Raw genomic sequence first — 25,010 nt, 5'->3', positions numbered from 1 at the left:
ATCGCATGTCGGGTTATATGCTTTCTTTGCTAACGTGGCAGATATATTCAATTACTTAGGAATCATTCATAACTTGAACTAAACAGGGTTAACTTCAGCAAAAGGTAGATTTCGCCACCCTAGCGGACCAACATGGTCGACATCACAATCATCTGTGAAGAGGTAAATCTCTACAGTTGGTCATGACAGAGGAGGACATTGCCTCGGCTTCGCCGAGATTCGACCTTTGCCCACTTCAGCAACTCTGCTCCGTCGTAATCAACTCAACTATGTCCCGGGGAGCTAAACAGGGTTAAACAATATAACATTAGGTCGATGACCAAGGTTATCAATGATAACCCTCAATCAAATGCATCATAAAGGTTTTAACTACTTGTGGGGGGATTTTAAGTTATGGTGTTCCCAACCTCTTTGAAGTATCGTGACCGTTGATCCAACCGATCGATCGACGTATCGTATAATTGGTGATCATGATGCACATTGTGGGAGTACTACTCTTCACTAGATTATAATAATTCCTACTTTATGATAAGAAATCAAATCAATTGAATTCCAAAGTTTCAGTATGCAACAAATAATCACCATAATCTTTGGCAGCCATGAAACTCTCAATCTTGTGTTAGAACAAAACAAACAACACCTTGTTCGGATATTGAAACATATCACACCAACACAGATATGAGTAACTCAATTCTTTCATAAAACTAGAAAAAGGAAGGAGGAATGGTGTGCAGTTTAATGATTGCTGTGAAACATCAAGCAGATTTATTCAGAAATTGTTGTTTCAATCTGAAACTTTTCGATACCGATTGCTTGAAACATGATTCTACCATTTTGTTCCAACTTTTGAGTGTATGAAATGAAACTGACAGTAATAAGTTTGAATATGCTTTACTTGATGTGAGTTTTGAATTTAAAGGGTATTTCTAATCAAAAAATTCAGTAATTACTGCTACACTATATTACTGATAAATCATAAAAAATGAGTTGAAATTTTATTCCAAATTTTGTTTTATTTTTGTGTGTGTGTGTGATGCTCAACATTATTTATTGAGATTTTGGTGCTATGAAAGTCATTCTTGTCGATAAATATTGTCTTCTTGACTTAAAGCACCTTCTCCACTTATACGGTGGAATGGTGGAATTGCTATGTGGCCGCCTCGGGGCCACTACATGGCTTTAATGCTATGTTTATTTCATACAACGGATGAAGAAAAGAAAGGAATCCCTAGAGAAAATAAATCCCTAGGGAAGAGAAAGGAAATCTCGCCGCAGGGAGAGTAAACGACGGAAAAGTATTCCGCCGCAGGAGGAGAGGAAGAAGCTGTGAAGGAAGAAGCTTTCTGCTGCGCCGACCTCTGTGAAGGAGAAGGAAGAAGCTGTGAAGGAAGAAGCTATGAAGAAGCTGGAAGCTTCCTGCTGCGCCGACCTCTGTGAAGGAGAAGCTGGAAGCTTCCTGCAAGGGAGATGTCTCCTGCTGCGCGACCTCTGTGAAGGAGAAGCTGGAAGCTTCCTGCGGCGCGCAGCAAGCGTGATCCGGCGCCCTCCTCGTCCTCGCTCCTCGTCGACTGGAACTCCTATGCAGCCGCTAGGGCCGCCGAGGACAGCGGCTCCTCCGTCCTCTCCTCCTTCGAAGCATTTCACGGCAGAGATCACTCCCGATTTGGGAGAACGAAGAAGAAGAAGATTGGGGAGGAAAAAGCAGTGAGAAGGAAGAAGAAGAAGGAGGAAGAACGAAGAAGAAGAGGTTTGGGAAAAGCAGTGAGAAGATTGGGGAGGAAAAAACAGTGAGAAGGAAGAAGAAGAAGGAAGAACGAAGAAGAAGAAGATTGGGGAGGAAAAAGCAGTGAGAAGGAAGAAGAAGAAGGAAGAACGAAGAAGAAGAAGAAGAAGATGGGGGAGGAGAAGAAGTTTGAGGCCGCAGGTGTGGCAGAAGCGGAGATAAGTCTTTCCGTCGTTGTTTTCCGCCCGATTTGGGAGGGATGTATTTTGACAAAATAAATGATCCGCTGATGGATTTATTTTCTTTCCTTTGTAAAAATTTAACAAAGTAAACAGTGGATGGATGAATACGGAGGAAAGTTTTCCGCAGTTTTTCTTTTCCGCACTTCCAAGTAAACGGAGCCTAAAGATAGAAGGAATAAGAATTGCTAAGTAGGATCTCAAGGAGGATTAGATAATGTTCCAAGATATGGTTAGCTGACAAAATGTTGTCAGTTCAGCCTTAGCCTAGCAGCTTCCTTTTTATAGGACTCTACCTCCCCTTTGGCCTGGCAAGTCTCATCTTCTGACATTTGAAAGGCAGCCCTAGCCTTCTCTAAAGTCTACTCCATTTGGTGAAGTTTCATAGTCTGGAGTTTAGCTTCCTTCTTTAGTTTTTCTATCATAGCTCTAGTTGCCTCAACATCAACCCGAGCTGCCTCACTTTCAATTCGAGCTTTCTCCACCATAGCTCGGGTCCGGGCCTCTTCAACATCGTCGGATGGATTTTTCAATTGATTCTTAAGTTCGGCCACTTAAGCCTCTATTTGCCGAGGGAGGCATCGCTGAAGTTTCTTGTGTTCTTTCAGAGTCTGCACAAAAGCCTTGCATTAGTACAACTGTTATGTAGTCCCATACAACATAGAAGAAAATCCTTACCTTTGCAATGGAGCCATTAAGGCGTTCGCTCAGAATCTCTAAGTCTAAGCAAGGTAAAACCTCGGTTTCATATCAACGAAAGTCTTCTATGGCCCACCTAGAGCGTTCGTCCATCTCCTCGGAGGAAGCACGAGGAGCTCAAGGAGGAAGCGTAGAAGATCGTCTGGACCTTGTCTCGGGCGCAAGATGAGTAGTAGGATAGTCCTAGCTTAGAATTGGAGTTATATTTTTTTGCTTGTCATGCCAGTTCTTTGTACAACTCTTGGGAGGCAGACTTCGTAAACACAAGGCTATCAAAGGAGTTCCCTCTAATGAGCTTGCCAAGACATCGACAACAAGTCGGTCCGGCTCAATTGGCTGTCGAGTTGCATCTATTTCTGAAAAAGAAGGTTGTTATGCACTCGACTCCTTTTCTTCGATCGAGGCTTTTGATGATCCTTGGGTGCTACCTCGACCTCAACGACCAAGGCCTGAACTACTGGTGTTTGCCCAGATGTCTCCTTTCTGTCCGGAGTACACGAGGACTTAGGGAAAGAGGATTGGAGATCCCTGGCCTCCATGGGGTGATCGCTCATCGTCACCATGGCCTCTGCTTCGACAGCCGAAGACTCTGTCGCATCTTCTGACACCCACCAATTGTCAGTTGATGTCAGGTCCCATTTCAGGTGTTTGTTGACAGATGTACTCAACATGATTCGACCTATAAGAAGAAGGAAGGAATTAGTCAATATAAGAGAAGACCTAGGGGAAAATAGAAATCTTACTCAGTGGTTCTTCTAAAGGGATGACATTCAGGCATTAGTCAGCTCGGTACAGAAAGACCTCATTATCCATGAGAGTATTCACATTAAATTTCAGATCGGTCAAGATATCTATGGCAGCTAAGTAGGCAGACTCTAACCTATATTGACCGAGAACTAATTGCGGGGACAACTCTGGATGTCAAGTTGATGGCCAGTATATGATTGAGGAGGCTTGATGAAGAAATGCCTATTTTTCCAGCCCTTATGCGAGGTTGGATACTTATCCAGGAAGTTGCAACCTGGCCTCACAGCGAAATATACTATCCCAAACTCTCCTCTATTGGGATAGAAGAAGTAATGAAAAGTGGAGGAATCAAAAGGGATCTGATATATCAAGAAAATGACAGAAGCAATGCAGATTAATCGATATGAATTGAGGGCAAACTGTGATGATGAACATTGAAAATATGTGACTAGGTTTTGCAGGAAAGGAGGGATAGGAAATCTCAAACCGTCGAACAACTGACCTTGAAAAAAGTAGTATATTTAGCGACAGCTCATGGGGTCGATGCTCAAGGGTCGGGATCTTAATCCTACGGTCTAAAGGGATGTCATACTGCTCTCTGAGCAACAGATCGTCTCCAACAGTATACGAAGACCGTTGGGTCTCGTACCGAGGGATCGATGTAGCCATAAGAAAAATGAGAAAAAAGAGGAGTTCGAGACAAAGAAGAGAAAGAGTACAACTAACTTACTAAGATCGTCACCTAACACTGGAGGAAGAAGAAGACGAGGAAGACGCTGGAGGAAGAAGAAGACGCTGGAGTGAATAGAAGCTGCATAATTTGACAACGCATTGATATATCTTGAAGATCACACAGTAGGGTTGTTACATCTACTCTATAGACCATTGAATAGGATTAAAGGATGGTGATATCTCACCTTAGTTGTCACATCATACTGTCCGCTGGGTAGAATCAAGGTATAATCACCCTCATTAATGTTCAACTCTGAGGACGCTTCAGACAACACAATGATTCAAAGACAGTCTTCCGATGCTAAGACCAAATAAGTGGGAGATCAGCATAACCATTCAATTTGTGCCCACATCAGCAGGATCGTTTTTACACATTATCACCTTTAAAACGGCATAGTGCGCTTGTGGATCGAAGGGGATAACACACGTCGTCATCAATGTAGCCATGAAATGCGCCAATAATAAGGCTAATAAGCGATTTACTATATCACCTATATTTAAGGCGACATCTTATCTCCTCGGAAATAAAGACCCGGTCATTAAAATGATTCCATCCGAATCGGATGTCTCCCAAGTGACTCAAACACGAGTCCAGTCAGTCGAACTACATCTCTTTCAATTAGACTAATTTGGGAGGTTTGTGATACAATGGAATTGTGGAACTGCCACATGGCCGCCTCGGGGCTACCACGTGGTTTTGAAAATAGAAGGAATAAGAATTGTTAAGTAGAATTAAAGAGGATTAGATAATGGCCGAAGGGTGGTTAGCTGGCAACCTCATCCCTGGGCCCTAACCTTGGCCTTTGCTTGGTTTCAGGCCCTGTCCTCAGAATCTGCTCGACACTCAGTGCCGACCTCTTTCCTTCCTCGAGTCCCGACCTCAGATCCCGACCTCGGCATCTGCTCAGCCCTAAGTGCCAACCTCTTTCCAGCCTTGAGTCTTGATATTGGGTCCCGACCTCGGCATCTGCTCGGCCCACAGTGCTAACCTCTTTCCAACTGTGGATCTCGACCTCGACGCTTGCTTGACCCTAGTGACAATTTCTTTCTAGCCTCGGGTCTCGACCTTAGATCATGACCTCGACGTTTGCTTGACCCTCGTCTGCTTAGCCCTAAGTGTTAGCCTCTTTCCAGCCTCGGGTCTCGACCTTGATGTCTGTTCAGTCTTATGTGTCAACCTCTTTCCAACATCGGGGCCCGACCTCAGCCTCATACGCGACCACTGTATGAGTCTCAAGCTAAGTCCATGGAATCGGTTTGTCCACAAAATCAGAAAACCTAAGACTATTTCTCCCGCAGAAATAGGAAAATATCCTCGAGGACATGGATAATTAGAACGCATATATCGGAACTGATGCACATGTCTAGGAACATTTCATAAACGGACATTGATGTTTCGGATATCAACTTTATAAAAAGGTTGTCCATATCCACGAGCATAGTTATGCACACATCTACAATTCTAATTTTCCCAAGTCTTTTAAATTCTTCCTCTCCTCAAATCATAACTTGAGCGTTAGAGTAGTTTGTCGAGATCCATCCCCGACGTCATTCTAACTATATTTCTAAGTGCTTTTCAGGACTCATTATTCGTTCTGATGACTATCTCCGAAGAACGTGTACGCCAGCCCATTCGTTGACCAATGACTTGATCATCCACGGTATTTGGCTGAAACATCCACTATATACCGATTATCTTATAAATATGGAAGAAGTAATATTGAGATTAGGAGTGAGCAAAAGGTTGGTTAAACTGAATTAACCAACTGAAGTTAAAAGTTTAGTTTGGTTAATTCAACATTTTAATTTTTTTTTAAAAATATCAATTATTTTGGTAAATCGATTCAGTCTCAATTTTAAGAATTTGAATTTGATTAAATCAATTAAATTAAATTTGGCTATGCTCAAACTGGAACTAGAGTTTAAAATCCCTAATTTTATAATTCGTGATTCCCCTCCCAAGTTTTGGTTTAACTGAATTTTCAATTTTCTTGATTTAATCGATGTTTTATCAATTCGATTTATTTGATTTTTATATGAAAGTTCAATCAGGTTGGTTAGGTCCAAATAAAAATGAGTTGTTCGGTTTCAATTTAAATGGTTTGATCAATTCGGTTAATAATCGATTTCTCATCCCTAATCAAGATGTGATGGTATTTCATAACTATACTAGTTAGAAAAAGCTAAACCGAGGGATTTATTTTCGCAATTTGCCCTTAGAATATAGTTGAGTTGATTACAACGGAGCAGAATTGTTAAAGTGTACAATGGTCAAATTTCAACAAAGCCAAGGCAATGCTCTCTTCCGTCGTGATCAATTGTAACTTTTCGATTACCTCTTCACAGATGGTCGTGGGATCGACTATGTAAAACCGTTGAGGTAATGAATTCTATCTTTTTTGCTGAAGAAAAAGTTGTAAGGAATTCTGTCTCAGTTTAGTTTGATCATTACAGTTCGTTCACTCCCATGAATCTTAAACTTGCAAGCATCAACCTCCGAATTAATTGAACTGTTAGGGGTAAATTTGAGTTGGTATGAATCTTACTTCTGAAACATAACTGAGTTAGTTACGATGAAACAGATTTATAAAAAAGGACAAAGATTCGAATCTTGATGAACTCAAACAATACTCTCCTTCATCATGACCGACTATAATTTTTCGATTTACCTCCTCACATATGATCATGAAACCAACCATGTGAAACCACTGGAATAGCAGATTCCATCTGATGTAAAAGAGTTAGTATGAATCTTAAAGTTGATAACATCAGCTAAAACCTCTGAAATTATTAAATACTTTGGTGTAGCATTCGCTTTTATATGTATCCAACACTAGATAGTTGATCTTGAGAGGGTGGGTGTATATGATCACTTCCAATCCATCACTGGATCTTCATATGTAAACAAATCCATATCGACAAACAATAGATAGAATCACATATCAAACCGCTCGAAAATCAGAAGTCAATCTCACATCGGCAATGATCATCACAAAATTCAATAATTTGATAAAGAGCAAAGATCCTACATCGAGGAGATCAAAGTAGCAACATAAATAACACAGATGCAATCCGACCAGAGTTTCAGCCATATATCGAATACAGCAAGAATCATGGCGAAATCACAGATCCAAGGACCCTTCCTCATGATATAGCAGTTTCATATCACTCTACTTGAAATAAAAGAATCCCATAACAAGTTTACCAAAAGCATCTCAACACAAGATATTTCAAAGTAGCATAAATCATAAATAATGCAAAAGTAAATCCAGCAAGTGTTTCAAGGTAGCAATGTCACCAACACAAGATTCGAAATAGCAGAATTGCACAGCTCCAATTTCTACTGAAAGGGAAATCAAAGTCGAACAAATATTTCTTAAAGTAATAGAAGAGGTCTAAAATAGTCAAAGATCTAGTTCATCCTTCTGATGAGTTCATTAATATAGTCCTCGCGGTTTCCTGCATCACCTCCTTCGACATAGTGATTCCTCTTCTTCTTCAGGCCACCCAATGGTGCCTTCAACTTGAAAGGCCACAAGAAGTTGTTGGCCTGCCTGAAATGTGGACCGACTGTCATGATCTCATGCACGAGATCTTCAATGCACATGATGTTGCATTTTCCCAAGCCCTAAAGATCAAACCATCTCCATCATTATAATCATCCAGAAATTTCTTAAACTTTATGCAAGGCTGTCTTAAATCACTTTTAATTATGTTAACTAGAAACAAGAAACACAATCAGAAGAACCGAACAATCTAGATTATCAATTTATCATTATCCTATGATATACCTTCTCAATCACTGAATTATCTGTAAAAGGAATTCTCTGCTTGTTCAGCTTCCCATATCCTCTCTTGTAAATCAGTTCTCTAACACTCTTCAAATTGGGATACCTAAGCCATTAAAATCCCAAATCAAAATGACAATTGCATGATTTTGGAAGGATGAAGAAAAGGCAAAAATTCAATACCCATAGGTAACATAAGGCTCGACTCTTCGCAGCATGTTGATTGTAGCTTTGTTAACTTTTAGAAACACACCATTGAATATCTACAACAGTTTCAGAATCAAAACATCAGCTTTCCATCAACTCTATTGAACAAGAACTTTATTGTGATTGTACCTGTCTCAGACGAAGGAGCTGCAAGATCTTTCGGGTCTTAGGGTGCATTGCATTTATACTATGTTTATCAATTGCAAGCAGAAAATTGACAAGTTAATCAAACAAATTCCACTGTAAAACATCTTATTGCATAAAAAGTTGCAGAAATGGCGCACCCTCGGATGCGGATGATGAACAGAAGCTTCGGCTCAGGACTGACATAGAATCCTCCCTTCATCCTGGCCTCTCTCTTCAAGCTGATCAGCTCCTTCTCCTACCACAAAGAAAAAACGAGATAAAAAAAATCTGATCTTTACAGAAACGATAGAAAATACCGCACATCAATCATAGCAACGCCACAGGGGCTAGCAAAATCACCTGGGTTTCATACTCCTTGGCGTACTGCTGAGCTCTAGCGAAGATGAGCTTCCGGTTCTCCCGAGACTTCTTCTTTTTCACCGCGAGCTCCTGCTTCTTCGCGAGTGCCCATTGCTCCTCCCTCTTTCTCTTCTTCAGCACCGACTCCGGGATCACCTTCTTCGCCTCCTCCGTCGACATCCTCCTCCCTCTGGCGAAATCACACGCCGCAACAATAAAGAAACGATACTTTAACAGTGAATTGGGATCGTTCGACAAAACGGAGACCAGAAGAAAGAGATACCTTCCTGATCTCTCCAGCAGCGAAGGGACCGACGCCAAGAAGCGGCGTTGAAGGTGGCGATCCAGGTCTCTTAATAGGGAGATTTTGTGATCGGCGCTAGGGTTTGTGGAGGCGCCACGGATTCATCCGACGGCGAAAAGTGGAGGAGAGCTTGACGGATTAATACGAACCGTTAGATTAATCCTAACCCAGTCATGGTGAAATGGGTTGGGCCTGGATTGAACGGGCATTCAAGGGCTCATCAAATTTTAGGGCAAGTTTGAGAAAATTCTTACAATGTACTTCCATAGTTTTATTTATGATAATTTAAATTTATTAAATCACGCCCCTATTTTTTTTCTACTTTTAAAATTATTATTATTATTTTTAATAATCGAGATATCCTCTGACTAATCATGTAATGATCAATTCAATCTCATAGAAAATTTTTAACGACTACTAAATCAGAGATTGGATCCTTACAGATGATTCAATATTAAAAGTTTTTCAAACTCCCTAAATATAATACACCTTGGATGAAATTTAAATTCTCGTTATTTACAAAAATCATCTCACCTCTTATTATCGTATTAATCGACAATAGAGTGAGAGGATATTATTGAAAAATAAAGAATGATTTAATAATTAAAAAAGTAGAATATGTGATTTTTACATTAAAAAAATTTAGATATTCTTGTTTATCTATTAAAAATTTAATTTCAAAATTACTATATTTATTTGATTACGTGGATTTATGTTATTTGATTAATTTTTATCCCTTTTATCTATGCTTTAAAAAGCCATCAAAGTGCTTTTACACATTATGAAAGAAAAAATCAAAGAAAATGATAAGGATGAAATAGAAATAAATAATGACTCTTTTAAAGTATTTTCCAAGTTGTTTCGATATAAAAGATTTTTTTTTTACATCAAAGCGAGTCTAGTAATTCAAATGCTTCGATATAAAAAGAACCTGCAATTATCAACAAAAACTATCGAAGTTCTTCATTGATAAATCCCCCGGTGAAATTTTTCATCTAACATGAAAACATTTTCACTACTAAATTCAACTAAAACACATGTAAAATCCTCTTTTGAGGTTTATGAGACACATTGAAACTAAAAACAAGCTTGAAACTAACAACAATAACTACAAACGTCCTGAATTAAGATAAGGCAAGGCAAAGTCATACCCTTAAACTGAATAACAAAGCTTGGAGTCAATGGAAGTCAAACAAATGCAAAATGCCTGGTAACCAGTCAACGGATACCTGGATCAAGAATGAAATAGTTTTTTTTTTAGAGGCAAAATGATAAGGCAACAGATCAATCCCAATAATGTAGGAGGATTCATATAACTACCGACTTCACTTGTGGAATAAAGACTTGATTGTTGTTGTTGTTAGATGCAAAATACAATCACATTAATGCTGAAAATATATTATTGGGATCACTTGCCTGTAATCCATCACATATTTTGATGTCCCAATCTTTCCCAGCTGCAGAATTGTTTGCCTTCCTTTATCCTGTTCATCCATTTTGAAACATGGATAAAAATTCATCTTTAAAGGTTCTGCAAAAATAGTTTGTAGCGCAAGTAGATCTTAACCTCCATTGTTAGCTGAAAGTTCTTCACTGAAGTTTGAATCCTATGTCCTGTTTTCCCAGCTCTTTCTCTGAAGTCTAGTTCATGCCTCCTAGTAAACTGAATTAAGTAAAACCGATGAGAGTTCGGATCAAAATGAACTTTGAGACACAACGAGGGTGAAAATTGCAGTTCTTACAGTATTGTAGAAAGGGACCCTTGAGATAAGTTGATTCACTTTGCTTTGTTTTTCCTCCCAGTCCTTCGGAAGTCCATTAATGTGTTGGATCTGCAATGTTTTTGAGAATCAAACATCATATCATCACTGTTACCGTGATCAAATCGTTGTTACCATGACTATGTGAATCTCATCCTTCTATTTGAACTCTAAGTAAAACTAGATTACAAGTTATATTAAAAATAATTTTTATGTTGATTAATTATTTCTTACGGTTAAACAATTCAGAGAAAATTTCTTTGGAGAGAAACAAAAGTAGCCCTTCACTTAAGTTCTCTTTATTCCTCGATATTTTAATTATAGAAATTATTGATCGTCTTTGAACATGTTCATACCATATTTCTTTCATATTTTTTTTTCTCTTATAGGAGCTACACATAATTGATCTAGAATATATTTCTAGTAATTCAATTGATGCATCTTAGAAGTTCAACAATATATATATAAGGTCCAAATGTTGAAATTTCAATTGATGTTTAAAAGGATGGAGAATTGGTGGATTCACCTGGGTGGAGTTTGAACTCTTTAGTTGCATCGATTGAGACTTTGGTATCCATGCCCGCAAACTTCTATAGTTTCCTGTTATGGTAGTAATGGTAGGAATATATCTATAACATTGCAACAATGAGATTCAAGAGGGTTAGTGAAGCAGACATAAAGATGTTTCCAGGTTCATAGATCAAGTTACAGATTTAGTTTCCTTACACTACGATGCCGAGAAGACGCTTAGACTGCTTCTTTGTGGAGTCTATTCTGTTTCCCTGACATGAAAAACAAAAAGGATCACATTTTTGAAGCATCAAATGAAGCATTCTGAATAGCCAAAACATTGATAGACTTGAAGAACCTGATCCCATATTTGATATTTGGAACCCATGAGATTTGCTGTTATGCTACCCAAGAAGCTCTCATCTGAGTTGTAGAAAATCCCCTTAGGGTTCTGGGCTACGACAAACTCCGACCTGCCATTTCGCCTTCTGTGCCAAGCAACAGCCAATTTCCTGTCTTGCCGTCCATGACCTTCCTGCAATATTGTGTCAAGAGGGACTTGTAAAGAGTTCAGGTGCCATTTTCATAAGATTGACCTCTTAAGAAGAGAAACCTAATCAATTGGAATCTATTTGATATATGAATTGGGACCTCTTGTTTTCTACACTGCATTCATGCTAAATCGAAACAAAGTATATAAGTATGCAGTTCACAATATTGAAAAGAAAATGTGTTCCTCCTCTGCAAAATTGCATTTTGGGATTGACTTCAACCATCTTTGTATAATGTATGCTGGTGAAACGTGAACAAAGTCAACTTCTACAGAGTTGATGTGCCAATTACATGAGATGGGCCTCTTAAGAAGAGAAATCTAATCCACTGGAAGGAACTTGTACAGAGTTGATGTGCCAATTACAGGAGATTGAAATTTTAAGAAGAGAAATCTTGTCAATTGGAAGAATTTTGCTTTGTGAATTGGCTCTCTTGTCTTCTACATTGCATTCATGCTAAATCGAAACAAAGTATACAAGTATGCAATTCATTTTGGGATTGATTTCAATCATCATGAACTAACCATCCAATAATTGTGAGTAAGTATGCATCTCCTCAATTTGTTTCTCTGATTCCACGCATAGCTTCCCCTTTTTTCAATGAAGAATGTCAAGCGAAATCAAAGCAACTACGGAAAAAAAATGCGTGATCGAAGCACTCACATTGGTGTACAGTGTGTAGAGAGCCAACCCCTTACTCCCTTGCGGCTTCTCTTTGGCAATCACACAAGTGCATCGCCCAACATCGAGAGGCAGAGGCCTATACAACAACGACCTACACGAACACTTCAATTTGAGCTCGATCTCCCCTCCAAAACTCCACACTGATCTCGCCTATAAGAATCTTAAATCCTATACATACCTGTTTGGTAGCGTCGCCCAGGAGGACGCCGGTGCAGACTCGGAGTCGGAGAACTGATCCCAGACGTCGGAGGATGACGAGGCGGCGAGCGGCTCCCAGGAACGCGAAGAAGGATCGCCTAGACTCATACAGATCTGTAGCGAGGAGGACTTGAGTGAGGCGGGTGGTTTGACGTCGACCGGCTTCTTGCCGTTGCAGACGGTGAGGCAGACGACGGGGGCGAGGTTCTCCTTGTTGTGGGCGGAGGGCGGCGGGTCGAGGGTGGGGAGGGAGGAGGGGGAGGAGGAGGAGTTGTGGCGGTGGGAGGGGAGCAAGGGCTTCCTTGGGGCAGCCATGGATGGATTAGACGGCGGAGGACGAGGAAGAAGAGAAGGGAGAGAACAAAAAGGTGAGATTTTGGAGTTCAAAATTTGAATTGGGGAGGAAGAGTGGCAGGAACAGTAATTATGTCTCGGGAAATGTGACAATTTAAAAACAAAATATGAGAGGAGTAAATTTCATTACTAAAAAGAGTATTTTCTCCAAATAATTAATAAATTTAATATTACAGACTTATTTATTCCTTTGAATCTATTTTTTATTTATAAATTTAATAAAAAAATTTGTAATAATAATAATAATAATAATAATTTATTTTCATAGGGAAGGTACATATCAAAGAAAAATAAATCAATTTATAATGTCTCAAATTTAAACTGATACAATAACAAAACTGATGTTATAGAAGTTACCTCACAGATGGAACTTCTGTTCTACAACAAAGATCTACAAAGTAAAACATCATTGCTCAACACCAATATTGTAAGGAAACATAAAGGCAAACTTAACTGAACTTCAATTCAAAATGATTGTGGATTCTCTCAGTCAATCTTGACTGATGAGTAGATCAACCTTGTAAACCATAAGCACGCATAGAACCCGATCGTGCCGGTCAGCACGAAGAATGCATAGGAGGCGATCAGCATGTAGCCGAAGTACATAATACCCGAAACAAGCTTTGTAATGTCCAACTTTGTGAAGAAGTAAAAGGTTGCATATAGGAAGAGATAGAGTGCTGATGATCCTGAGGTCAAGTAGGATCTCCACCACCACTGATAGTCCTCACTGCATAGCTGGAAGTAGCACAATACGATTGTGATTTCGGCGCATGTCACGAAAAGAATGAGAAAGACGAGGAAAAGGAACCCAAAAATGTAGTAGAATTGGTGCAGCCAGATTGAGGTGAGGATGAAGAATAGCTCGATAAACACAGCTCCGAATGGAAGAATGCCTCCAATTAGTATTGAGAAAACCGGATTCATGTACCATGGCTGTTCGGGTATCTGTCTAGGAATCTTATTTGTTTTCACAGGATCGCTGGGAGCGGGCTTCTGGAACCCCAAATAGCTGCCTACAAACACCAGGGGCACTGATATACCGAACCAGAGTAACACGAGGGCGAACATTGTGGTGAATGGCACAGCACCAGATGACTTCTCACCCCAGATAAGAACATTCAAGACAAAGAATATGGCAAATGCAATTCCAGGGAATGTGAATGCTGTTCTCAAGGTAATTGTCTTCCATTCTGTTCCCTTGAACATCTTGTAGAGACTGCCAGAGGAGTAACCAGCAAACAAACCCATGAACACCCAGAGTAGGAGCATTGCTGTCATCAATCCTCCTCGGTTTGATGGAGAAAGGAATCCAAGGACTGCGAAAAGCATGGTTACAAGTAGCATACCAAAGAATTGGACACCAGTGCCAACGTAGACACACAACAAATCTGAATTAGTTGGAGGCCTGAATACATCTCCATGGACCAACTTCCATCCCGTCTCTTCTTGAGCTTCTTCTTGAGTTTCGAGCTGGTTGTACTTGGAGATATCTCGGTATAGAGTCCGCAGCATAATCATGGCTATCATTCCAGAGAGGAAGAGAACAATCATCAAGGAATTGACAATAGAAAACCAGTGGATTTGATCATCTGTCATTAGAAGATATGTATCCCACCGTGACGCCCATTTCACATCACTCTCCTGCAAAGTAGGGAAAGAAACAAATTGAAACATAATATGACACAATCAATCTTGTACTCTTTCTTAATAGCAGCTTCACCTGAAATTCAACATCATATGTGAATATGATATCCTTGTTTACTTCAACCTCTTGTGGGGTATCGGAGTTCACAACTGTTCGTTTCGCATGAGGATCACATGTGATAAGGCGAGTCTTGTTACCATTCCACTGACCATCATAGTCATGTTTAACACTGCAGTACAAACAATAAAAAATTACTGGATTGTAAAGCCTAGACATAACAAAAGATGACTCGTAGACAACACAAACCTGAATGGTGTGACCTCAAATCCCACAATCCTTGCAAGGTCCAATTGTGCATCCTTGTGATACTTGACTAGAAACTCTAGATGATTGTGGATGTGGTACTTTACATCCTTATTCTGTACAAAACAGAAGTGCATGAATCAATAAAAGAACAACAAAATGATTTTGTCTTTGCAGTGTGAGATATTGTTTACTCCAGTAGCTTGGCCTTTGGCACCAACGTAAAAGCCATGTTGATAAAATGTGGGAGTTTCCTGACCCACTCTTTTGATAGGAACAACGAGTGGAAGATTGTCGAGGATCCTGAGAAAGAACATGGCCACTCATTGACAATATAAGTCCATAATACTAGACAAATGCTAATACACTAATGGTTGCCTTACATATTGACGCGATATTCATCCTCTATCTTTTCCTTGAGTTCTTTCACATCTTTATCACTGAGTGTAATCTTGCAAATGATCTGGCACATGTGAGGTTCCCTCATTTCAAACTGGAGCAAAAAAAAAAAGAACTTAGAGCAAAATACAGAAGGTGCTACAAAATAAGAAACTTTAATCACAAAGAGCACTAACCACATAGGGAGAATTTTCAATACGATCACCACGAAGAACCTCTCCAAGATTTTCTGCACTATCTACTATGGTATCTGGCCGACAATATGGAAGAGAATAATAGGAATACGGCAGTTGCGTTTTTGTCGAAGTAAGCTTGTTTACTTTCACTAAAAGTGGGTCTTTCTGCAGTCAGCAATTGCAATTTATTCTTATTATGTGGATGAAAAAACTTGAACAAAGAACTGTCAAAGAGAAAATCATAATTTGCATCCTAATGTGTACAAACAGACACATAGAAAGAGACAAGTAATTTAAATGCACTACTAAAAGTATAAAAAAGGAAAATAAACAAGTCATAAAAGAGGCATCAAAACATCACTCTGGGTAAGTTGCTGATTTATTCGTTTTAGAATAACATAAATCGATGCATCAAATTAAGTAGCTACAAGCTGCCATTATCTTTATCCACCAAATAGATCAGTTAGGGTTAACTACTGAATATGACAGAATTGACAACATAGTAAACTCTGTTTTAAGGTGTTTTTGGTTGATTTTCAATAAGGTTACATAGTGACAGCTAGGAATGTGAATTTTTAACCAGTGAAGCGTTCTAGAGTCTAGGAGACATCATGGGATGCGTTTGGATGCTAATAGGAGACAAAAACCTTGAAGTGAAGAGGAGTTTCATCTAAGAAAGATATTTTTGCATCCAGGGAGCACTAGATGTGAGCTTTTCACACTTATCTATCATTAGTGTGTTAAGAGAGGATTTCAAGAAGAAATAAGATATCCTTGCACAAGGTATAGGCATTGAATTGTCTAATTTTATTTGTACCTTTTCTCTTGTAAGCAGTAGATTCTAGCAAGTGGTATTAGAGCGGTCTCCAATCTCATCTAATGATATCAAAGGCGCCAACTATTTATGTATATTATATGTACAAGCTTGGTATTGAAGACAAGTGTAAGATTGTGTATAAATAAGTATCCCGTTCGAGTTGAATTTGCAAAAGAAAAAAGAAATTGATCCAACTGGAAAGGTAGTTCATGTTTGCTTGCCTTCTCTTAAGAACCTTTTAATTTCTGAGCAAACAAGGAAACAAAGGACTTTTGATGACGCAATAAATAAGAACCACTGCATTTAGTTGGAGCTAAATGAACCCAAACAAGACACGTGAGAAGGGTCAGTTGTCCACCAAATTGTAACATGAAATCCACGAATCTAACAATACAGGCCAACAGACATTACAAATTCTAACAACAATGTTTTTTTCTTATTGAATATGGATTTCCAAGAGTTCAATTTTCTAATCTGAAACGAAAAGATCGATCGTTTCGCACCGGATAAAGAGTAACAGAAGTGGTAGAAACCAAACTACCGATATCGAACCAAATCCAAACTACAGAATAGGAACGAAGCTGCCGATAGATCAAAACTCACAAAGGGGGGAAAACTCACCTTCTGGAAATCGGCAGGGGCGACGCCGGGGAGGTAGAAGCCGCCTGCCCCGTCGGCGGCAAGCAGGATCACGGCCAAGATCCAGGGGGCCACCGCCATGAACCGCGAGAACACCATCTGAGAGCTGGATCGGAGAAGAACAGGGCGAGGTCAATGCGAGATCTGAGATCGGGATCTGTCGATCTGCCAACAACCACCCTCGGTCTCTCGTCCACAGCACGCAAATCCGCGATCCTCTCTCATTTTAATTCGAGGGAAATTTTCATTTCACCTCCTTACTTTACCTCTATTTTCAAAATGATACACAAAATGTTTTATTTCCAGTTTTCACTTTCAATAAATTCAAAGTAAAGTACCATAAATGAATAAAAAATAGCTTTTATTTTCTTTTTTGGATTTCAAATCTTATTTTTAGAAAATAAAATAAAAAACAAAAAATTGTTAGAATTTCTTTTAGAATTTTCAGAATTTAGGAAGCCAATTCATTATCTCATTATCTTATGTTTATATTATTGAGAAAAAAAATTAAAAGAGCCCTTAATAATTTTAATTAAGTTGGAACAAATTTATTTCGCTTTATAGCAACTATGATCGAAATACTGAAAATAAAAAGGCAATTTTTATTTTTTTTAAATATATGTCGAATTAGTGTAGTTAATTCATTTCAAATTTTATTTTATTTATCTATTTAATACATTATTTTTTTTGTTATATTAATTCACAAACAAATTTAAAGCCACCCTTAGGAGACCAGCCCATTAAATCACCATCCATTAAAATCCACTTATTTTTCCTGCGTGGATTCGGATTCGATCCCCAAATTGGAAAACGGCGCCGACACCGTTAACGAACTGAATCTGGCGTAGTTGGATCTCTTCCAATCACTTCTGATCAGACATATTTACTTCTACATCTAGATCGTTAAAATTAGTCCAGGTAACGTGATCAACCGTCCGTTTGATGCAAGTCCAATTTCATGCGATGGTTTGGACGGAACGCGTCCTCGGTCCTAATCCGCCCAAAACCCTAACCCTCGAAGGAACCTCCGGAGATCCTGCGCCGTAGCATCGCGTCGAAGTCCAAGCTGAAGTCGAAGGCGCCTCTCTCTCTGCTTCCTCCTCCCTTTCTCTCCTCCTCGACCGCCTCCTGTTTTGTGTTCGTATTTCGTTCCAATTGGTTTGGTGTTTCTGCTCAGGATTGCAATTGTAATATTTTCTAGGGCCTTCTTTTCTTGTTGCTGAGTTTTTGTTTTTTTGTGGGTTTTGTTGTGGTTCTTCTAGAAATGGAGATGTCGTGCAACAGTCAAAGTTGTGGAGTTTCTCCTGCTGTTTTCCGCTCTGCTGCGGAGTTGTTAGTCGCTGAAGCTGCTTTGGCTGTGGAAAAGATCCTCCTTTCGCTTGTTCTGGCGGTAAAGACAAGTTTTTTTGGGTTCAATATAATGCCATTCTTCCATTCTTTTTTATTGCTTTCAATTTGTTTGCAGCTAGTAAGTTTAAGAAATTAGAAATCTGAGATTGATGCAAAGTGTTCAGAGTTTTGTTTAGTTTTGTTTTGTGCTTCATTGCTCGATCTAGGGCCTTTTTTTTTCATTTTAAATGTGTTGTTTACCTGCACTGCTTGTCTATAGCTCTAAAATGGTGTTGAACTTCTTTGCAATTGTATTTGTTATTGATGAAGTAGAATTGTGTTTGACTTTCCTTTTGTTCTATTTTGGAGTTGCTTGTTGATGTAGCTGTTTTGGCTGCATAAAAAATTTCTTTCACTCTTTATTGGAGTAAACACTAGTTTTTATGCTCATTTTGATTTCAATTTTTTTTTGATTTTTTGCTATTATTCTTATTATTTGTTGCAACTAGTAAGTTTGAGAATTTAGAAATCTGAGATTGATGTGAGTTTTCAGAGTTTTTGTTAGCTTTGTTCTTTAATGTGCTTCATTTCTCGATCTAGGACCTTCTTTACTTCGATTGTGTTGTTCACCTGCACTGCTTGTTGGTAGCTTAAAAATGGATGGTGAACTTCTTTGCAACTGGAATTGAAGTTCTTGATGAAGTAGAACTGTGTTTGAATTTTGTTTTCCTGTTCGATTGCTGGATTATTTGTTGCTGAAGCTGCTTTAACTGCAGAAAGGATTCCTTTTGCAGTTTCTTTTCTCATTTCTTCTTGAGCTAAGAGATATTTTATACATAATCATACAGTTTGCTAATATCCTTGAGCAGTAGGCTTTTTGTGCTTGTCAGTTTTTTCATCTTTTTCTTTTTCAGGTTTTGTCTGATATAGTGAATTTTCAAAGGTGGCTTAGTTCACTCTTGTTATATCGCCTTACGATGGGAAAATAAGAGCATTCTTGTTTTTGACTATGAGAATTCTGATAATTTGTGAATTAAGATTTGTGTGCCATAGAATATATCAATTATCGGAGTGTTCTTCTATATTGGTGATTTTAGGTTCTTAATCTAGATCTCCTCAGATGAGGAGCTCAGAAATCTGACATTCACCGATACGTTAGATTGTGGTTAGCTAGATTCATGTGCATTTGTCGATGTGAATTAATATGCACATGATTTGTTGGACAAAATAGGTAAACTAGTAATTGTATAATTTAGACGACACGAACACAAACACCAAAAGGTAATGAAAAAGACATTCTACTACGATAAACCAACCTAGTAATACTACAATAACAAAAGTTAGGATCAACGAAGGATTTAAGTTTGTAAAAGATTGTTTATGCTGTAGGTCGTAGAAGTTAAACTCCCGGATCATAAGCCACTAAGACGAATGCAGTATTCTCTGTATTTTTCGTACTCCTGTGATATTTTTAGTCTTCTGTGCTTGCTCTGACTTGCTACTTATTGCCTTCAATGCGTGCTTTTCGCTCTAAGGTGCCGTGTATGTATGTTTATGAACTCGTCTTTGTTCGCTGAACATTAAGAAGGATAGAGAAAACTACTTCAATATGCTATGTAAAATACATAACTACTTCGCATTCTTAGTCGTCGTAGTCTAACTGATACAAACTAACCTCTTCTAAGGTAGAAAAAATTGTTCAGTTTTATCGAATGTGATCCATAAAATACACTACAACTTTTTTTGTTTCTATTTCCAGAGCCTGTTTGATGCAAGCAGACTTCTACTTAGTTGAACATATTGTTTGTTCAGATATCGATTCACTTGATCTGTTTCCACTAAAGATGAATTGTTTCAGATGGGTTCTTTATCAACTCAAACTGATTCGCTTATCGATCGTCCTGAATCAATTTACAGGTATCATACTGTTTCTCTCCACCATCTACTCGACTCTTATGGATTCGATATCGAGCCCTTGGTTAATCCTATCATGTTATGCTGTTGTATTCGTAGGATACTCCAAAAAAGCAAACATGAATCAGTGCCGGAGAACAAGGACGATGGTGATTCAGAAGAAGACGAAGAGGATGATGGTGATGATGACCAAGATGGCGATGATCAAGAAGAATATGGTGGCGAAGGTGACCCTTCTGGAGAGGAAAACGACAACGACAACGACGATGATGAAAATGATGACCCAGAGGCCAATGGCAAAGGTGGAAGTGATGAGGATGATGATGAAGGCGATGAGGATGACGACGACGATGATGATGAGTCAGATGAAGAGGATGAGGAAGAGGATGAAGAGGAAGAGCTTCTGCAACCACCGACAAAGAAGAGGAAGTGAAGCACGACGACTGTGTTTCAAAAAACTCATTTTAGCTACTGTTTTATTAGGGAATATCAAGAGGCCTGTGGATGAACTTGACTTTGTTACTTTCAGCGTGTTCTAATATGAAATATGATTCTGGCAGCGCACATTAGATCAGTCGATCAAACCAGTTGAAACGAAAACTAGAGCGAAATCTAAGTCGTTGTCGTTTTCCTCCCTATAAAGGTTATAGTTGAGTTGGTTATGATGGAGCAGAGTTATTGAAGTAGACAAGAGTCGAATTGGCAATGCTCTTCTTTATCGTGATCAACTGTAGTTTTTTTATTTATCTTCTCACATATGATCGTGTGATCAACTGTGTGAGACCGTTGGAGTGGTAGATTTCATCTTTTGCTGAAGTAGAGAGAAATCTAAATCGAATCGAGTTTTGGCTCAATTTAATTTGGAAAACTGTATAAGGACGGCCATTGGTTCACTATTTGATTTTAAAAATATTAATCTTTTACTTATAAAATTTTTAGGTCTATGTGTACAAATTGTCATTTCTTTAAAAAATATTTTTTTAAATAAAAATTTTATTTCATTATTTTATTTTTAAATTCCTTAAAGTTTTTCTTTAAATTTAAGAAATTGTTTGGCAATTTTAAATCTCCTCAAAAGATTAAAATATAACTAAAAAATAATAAAATTAAAAAATATTAAGTCAAAAATAAAAAAGACATCATTTTTTTTTTCAAATCTTTAAAAGGGAGGGACAAGTTATTTGTTTGTTTCCTTGGCACGAAGGAAGAGTGGGAATTCATCGTCCCAACGAATTCACACGATTGACTTTACGATCATCTATGAGGAGATAAATCGAGAAATTGTAATTGGGCACTACGAGGAAGGGCATTGCCTCGACTTCGTCGAGATTCGATCCTTATCCACTTCAACAAAATTATTCCGTAGTAACCAACTCAATCATGCCCTGAGAACATGAAGGCAGATGACTGGGGGGGGGGGGGGTCATCTAATGGATGGCGGTATCATTCAGAGACGAGATAAAGAAGGGATGTACGACTTATTTATTGTTTCCTTGACATGAAGAGTAAAAAACTGTCATCCCAATTGTCTCACACGATTGACTTCACGATCATATGTGAGGAAGAAATCGAGAAGTTATAGTTGAGCACTACAAAAAAAGACATTGCTTCAACTTCGTCGAGATACGACCCTTGTCCATTTTAAGAAATCTGTTCCGCAATAACTAACTCAACCATATCCTGAAAATATAAAAGTAAATGACTAAGGAATCATCTAATGGGTGGTGGTAGCATTCAGAGACAAGATACAAGAAGAAGATACATAAACAATATGATCGACTGGATGTTCTCGAACTCGGATGCGGATTCGAACCACAAACGGGCAGGATTAAGTCGAATCCATCATGTGATTGTACAAAGAGCCTCCTCTATTTTAGTTTTTGTTTCATTTAGACGGACCAGCTATTCTGATAGCAACTATAAAAACCTATCAGAATAGCTATTCTGTTATCAGCTATTTTATCACATAAAAGGTATTTTAAATATTAAATTACAAATGAGATAATGTTTTAATATTTTTTTTTTGTAAAAAACGCCTTTTTAGGAGATCTCCTTTAATTTTCTGATACAAAAACTTTATAAATAAATTAATTTATTGTAAAGTTGTATTGAATTATATAGATATTTTTTTTCCTACAATTCAAATGAATTTGTGATCTGAAGGGGAATATGCGGATAAGATCTCGCGACTGGATCAGGCCAACCGGCCCCTTCCAGAATCTTCCCGGCGGTGGCTTCCAGAAAAGCCAGCGCCGCCGTACACTCCGCCAGCACCACCTCGTCCGCCCGTCTCCTCCGGATCGGTGGGAAGAAGAGCCAGAACTCTTTCGCCGCTGCGAATATCAGCGTCCGCGGTGTCGCCACCGGAGCCGGCATCTGAAGACACGCACACCCCGTCGAAGAACCCGTCGCCTTACGGTGGGAGGTGTGAGCGTGATGTACCAGAACATGACCTCGTGCATCAGGCCGGAGACGAAGAAGGTCGCGAGGACGCCGGCGCGGAGGCCGCATCGGTTTCTGACCGGGTGGTAGACCGACGGACGGAGGATGGCGGACACCATGATGTTCCACAGTTCCAGAGGCGGCCCCAGAAGTCGGTAAGGGAGGTGGAGAGGTAAGGCGCGTCGAAATGCGGCTCCAGCTGGAGGCCCCGCGGGAGGAGGAGCGACGCGACGATGGCGGCCGCGGCGAGAACCAGCTGGAGGGCGAGGTACATGTGGATCGAGTGAAGGAGGCCTTGGTGGCGGAGGGGAGGGAAAGGGAGGTGATGGTCGGGTTTTCAGGTTTTTTGTGGTGGTTGTTGTTGGACCAGCTTGACGGGGAGGGAGGCGGAGGCGAGGAAGGTGAAGAAGGGGAGGTCGGAGTAGAGGAGCAAGAGCTTAAACAAGGCAAGCCAGACGAGGAAGAAGGCGGAGATAACGCGGAGGTGAACGGAGAAGTACATTGGGAGGAGGAATAAGAGACGGATATATTGCTGATATTGGGCCTGAATTGGGCCTAATTAAGGCCCACTTTGCTTGCATTGGACCGTTTCTTCTGCTTCTTCCGATCCAACATTCCTTCTCCACTTTCCTGCTCTCTCGTGTTTCCATCAGCGGCATGGAGCGAGCGACTCCATAATCCGATCTTCAACGGAGGTAGGATCCTTTATATCAGATTCTTCTTGTTCATTGGTTTTTGTTGTGCGGAAGTATTTCGATCGGATTGCGTTCATTGCGAGGCTTGTAGTTGGTTTTGGATCCAGTCGATCGATTTTTGATGGGTCTGTGCACCGATTTGATGGATCAGCATTCCATATTCTCGATCCAGTGTATTATACTGCCTTGTTTCAGCAAAAAAAAAAAATTGTTTGATTTGGCTGTGCTTGTTACTCGACGTTTACTGTGTTCATGAATAGATGTATGATTTCATTTTGTTACTTTTGCTAGAACTGATACGAATATGGTGTAGTTGATAAGCCATGTTCGGGCATATCATTGCACCTTAGGGTGGGACGTTACTTAAACCAACTTGGAGATTGTGGCGCGGAGATGGAGAAAGGTTTCTTCGACATTCAAATCCTTCTCATCATTGTGGCTGCAGCCTTTTTCTTCATTCAGGTATGTTGATATTTTCATCTCGTTCCTCTGTGATGCTGATCTTAGCGGTGGCTGTAGCGTAGTAAATTGGAACTGCTCTACCTGCATGAATAAATTCTCATTGAGCAAATTAAGCCATCCAAATGATTCTTTATTTCAGACAACTGCATCTTATATTAAACTTATAATGAATTTACTAATTGCAATAATAGCTCTGGTTTTAATTTTGCCCATAATTTCATATGCATTATATATAAGATAGTATATTGTCCTCTTAAACCAACATTTCATATGTATTGTAATGTAGGACACTATGCAGGCATTGAATTTGGACAATTTGTGTACTCCTAGAAGAAATAGATGTTGCAGTTATACTCGCAACTATCCAACTCTCATGTTGCATAATAGCCATTATATCAGATAATTGTGCATATATCTCTCTCTTTGATGCAAGTGTCTAAGAACAAAACTTTGTAAAGTATGTTGTTATAAAACCTCGTGATATATTTTTTGTAAATATTAAACATTTTCTAGTTATGGTTTTCAACGTTTTCAACTTTTTATATATGAAATGAAGTATGCTCTTCATCACTGCTTGAATTTGACTACTTTTATGGGTTTCATATGTGGAAGTATGGTCAGTTTAAGGGCACTGATCATCGCTTCTTGACTTTGACAACCTTTCTATCCATGCTGGCTGAACAGGTACATGGTTTCACAGCAGATTCTTCACTTGGACAAGGAAACTTCCAGCAACCAGAGGAGGTAACCCAAACATATCAGATTCACCTTCATTACATACATTTACTGGTTTTAGTAATCTTTGTCCTGTCACAGAATATTTATATAGCTGTATCCTATGTGGACTCTTCTGGTAAATTCCGAACTCAGAAGGTTGACTCAAAGACCTTATCGTCATCCTGGGTCTGGGAGAGTTCAGTTGATGGAAATCTTAGCCAACAAATTATTGGACAGGTGCTCTTTTTATTTTCCTGGATATGTTTGAAGTGTGCTTTTTTATTTCTCTCATTTCACAGAAGTACACAATCTCCTACATAGAATCATATACACTGTTCTTATGTTGGGTGTAAAGCTCATACCAGCAAGCTGCAATTCCAATTATTTTTCCCAAGATCAATTTTGCTCTAAATTCTTGGCGGAAAAAAAAAAGATCAACTATTCACAACTTTGTTAGATCTTTGCAAACCATATTTTGCTCTTGTTC

General features: G+C 39.1%; 4 protein-coding genes, 1 long non-coding RNA gene and 1 pseudogene across 5 annotated transcripts; 2 read left to right on the top strand and 4 right to left on the bottom strand.

Annotated features, from left to right (window-relative positions):
• Positions 1 to 7,368: 7,368 nt before the first annotated feature.
• Positions 7,369 to 9,027, bottom strand: LOC141818096 (large ribosomal subunit protein uL30y-like). Its single transcript, XM_074705676.1, has 7 exons — positions 8,905 to 9,027; positions 8,622 to 8,811; positions 8,420 to 8,517; positions 8,265 to 8,322; positions 8,112 to 8,191; positions 7,932 to 8,034; positions 7,369 to 7,768 (listed from the first exon to the last, which is right to left on the bottom strand). Exons 2-7 carry the CDS (start codon positions 8,799 to 8,801, stop codon positions 7,553 to 7,555), a joined length of 735 nt encoding a protein of 244 aa, XP_074561777.1. The 5' UTR covers positions 8,802 to 8,811; positions 8,905 to 9,027; the 3' UTR covers positions 7,369 to 7,552.
• Positions 9,028 to 10,049: 1,022 nt separating this feature from the next.
• Positions 10,050 to 12,943, bottom strand: LOC141818095 (tubby-like protein 4). The gene is made up of 9 exons (XM_074705675.1): positions 12,609 to 12,943; positions 12,410 to 12,521; positions 11,554 to 11,730; positions 11,412 to 11,467; positions 11,212 to 11,314; positions 10,668 to 10,757; positions 10,493 to 10,588; positions 10,342 to 10,409; positions 10,050 to 10,154 (listed from the first exon to the last, which is right to left on the bottom strand). The coding sequence occupies exons 1-9, from the start codon at positions 12,941 to 12,943 to the stop codon at positions 10,079 to 10,081; spliced, it is 1,113 nt and encodes a 370-aa protein (XP_074561776.1). The 3' UTR covers positions 10,050 to 10,078.
• Positions 12,944 to 13,262: 319 nt separating this feature from the next.
• Positions 13,263 to 17,147, bottom strand: LOC141818093 (transmembrane 9 superfamily member 8-like). Its single transcript, XM_074705674.1, has 7 exons — positions 16,947 to 17,147; positions 15,509 to 15,673; positions 15,317 to 15,426; positions 15,128 to 15,236; positions 14,937 to 15,049; positions 14,706 to 14,859; positions 13,263 to 14,626 (listed from the first exon to the last, which is right to left on the bottom strand). The coding sequence occupies exons 1-7, from the start codon at positions 17,061 to 17,063 to the stop codon at positions 13,469 to 13,471; spliced, it is 1,926 nt and encodes a 641-aa protein (XP_074561775.1). The 5' UTR covers positions 17,064 to 17,147; the 3' UTR covers positions 13,263 to 13,468.
• An 824-nt stretch (positions 17,148 to 17,971) lies between these two features.
• On the top strand, positions 17,972 to 20,795 carry LOC141818097 (uncharacterized). The gene is made up of 4 exons (XM_074705677.1): positions 17,972 to 18,101; positions 18,227 to 18,354; positions 20,152 to 20,210; positions 20,307 to 20,795. The coding sequence occupies exons 2-4, from the start codon at positions 18,229 to 18,231 to the stop codon at positions 20,638 to 20,640; spliced, it is 519 nt and encodes a 172-aa protein (XP_074561778.1). The 5' UTR covers positions 17,972 to 18,101; positions 18,227 to 18,228; the 3' UTR covers positions 20,641 to 20,795.
• A 1,545-nt stretch (positions 20,796 to 22,340) lies between these two features.
• LOC141818089 (putative long-chain-alcohol O-fatty-acyltransferase 4) lies at positions 22,341 to 23,264 on the bottom strand (annotated as a pseudogene).
• On the top strand, positions 23,262 to 24,817 carry LOC141818094 (uncharacterized). Its single transcript, XR_012600901.1, has 4 exons — positions 23,262 to 23,344; positions 23,636 to 23,806; positions 24,491 to 24,550; positions 24,623 to 24,817. It is a non-coding gene; the product is annotated as an uncharacterized LOC141818094 (long non-coding RNA).
• The last annotated feature ends 193 nt before the right edge of the window (positions 24,818 to 25,010 follow it).

This window comes from Curcuma longa, unplaced genomic scaffold (assembly GCF_044706935.1).
Source record: "Curcuma longa cultivar G26 ecotype Majalengka, Jawa Barat unplaced genomic scaffold, ITB_CL_G26_1.1 contig_23281, whole genome shotgun sequence".
In the NCBI taxonomy this organism is placed as follows: Eukaryota; Viridiplantae; Streptophyta; class Magnoliopsida; order Zingiberales; family Zingiberaceae; genus Curcuma; species Curcuma longa.
This window is presented reverse-complemented; position numbering and strand designations above follow the sequence as displayed.

Coding starts and splice junctions, on each gene's coding strand:
- LOC141818096 (XM_074705676.1), bottom strand. CDS start 8,801: ATGTCGACGGAGGAGGCGAAGAAGGTGATCCCGGAGTCGGTGCTGAAG. Junction 8,323..8,419: donor TTCATCATCCGCATCCGAGG/GTGCGCCATTTC, acceptor TGATAAACATAG/TATAAATGCAATGCACCCTA. Junction 8,035..8,111: donor GAGCCTTATGTTACCTATGG/GTATTGAATTTT, acceptor TTAATGGCTTAG/GTATCCCAATTTGAAGAGTG.
- LOC141818095 (XM_074705675.1), bottom strand. CDS start 12,943: ATGGCTGCCCCAAGGAAGCCCTTGCTCCCCTCCCACCGCCACAACTCC. Junction 11,468..11,553: donor AATATCAAATATGGGATCAG/GTTCTTCAAGTC, acceptor TTTTCATGTCAG/GGAAACAGAATAGACTCCAC. Junction 10,589..10,667: donor GGGTCCCTTTCTACAATACT/GTAAGAACTGCA, acceptor TACTTAATTCAG/TTTACTAGGAGGCATGAACT.
- LOC141818093 (XM_074705674.1), bottom strand. CDS start 17,063: ATGGTGTTCTCGCGGTTCATGGCGGTGGCCCCCTGGATCTTGGCCGTG. Junction 15,237..15,316: donor GATGAATATCGCGTCAATAT/GTAAGGCAACCA, acceptor GTTCTTTCTCAG/GATCCTCGACAATCTTCCAC. Junction 14,860..14,936: donor TTTGAGGTCACACCATTCAG/GTTTGTGTTGTC, acceptor TTTGTACTGCAG/TGTTAAACATGACTATGATG.
- LOC141818097 (XM_074705677.1), top strand. CDS start 18,229: ATGGAGATGTCGTGCAACAGTCAAAGTTGTGGAGTTTCTCCTGCTGTT. Junction 18,355..20,151: donor TCCTTTCGCTTGTTCTGGCG/GTAAAGACAAGT, acceptor GAATTGTTTCAG/ATGGGTTCTTTATCAACTCA. Junction 20,211..20,306: donor CGTCCTGAATCAATTTACAG/GTATCATACTGT, acceptor TTGTATTCGTAG/GATACTCCAAAAAAGCAAAC.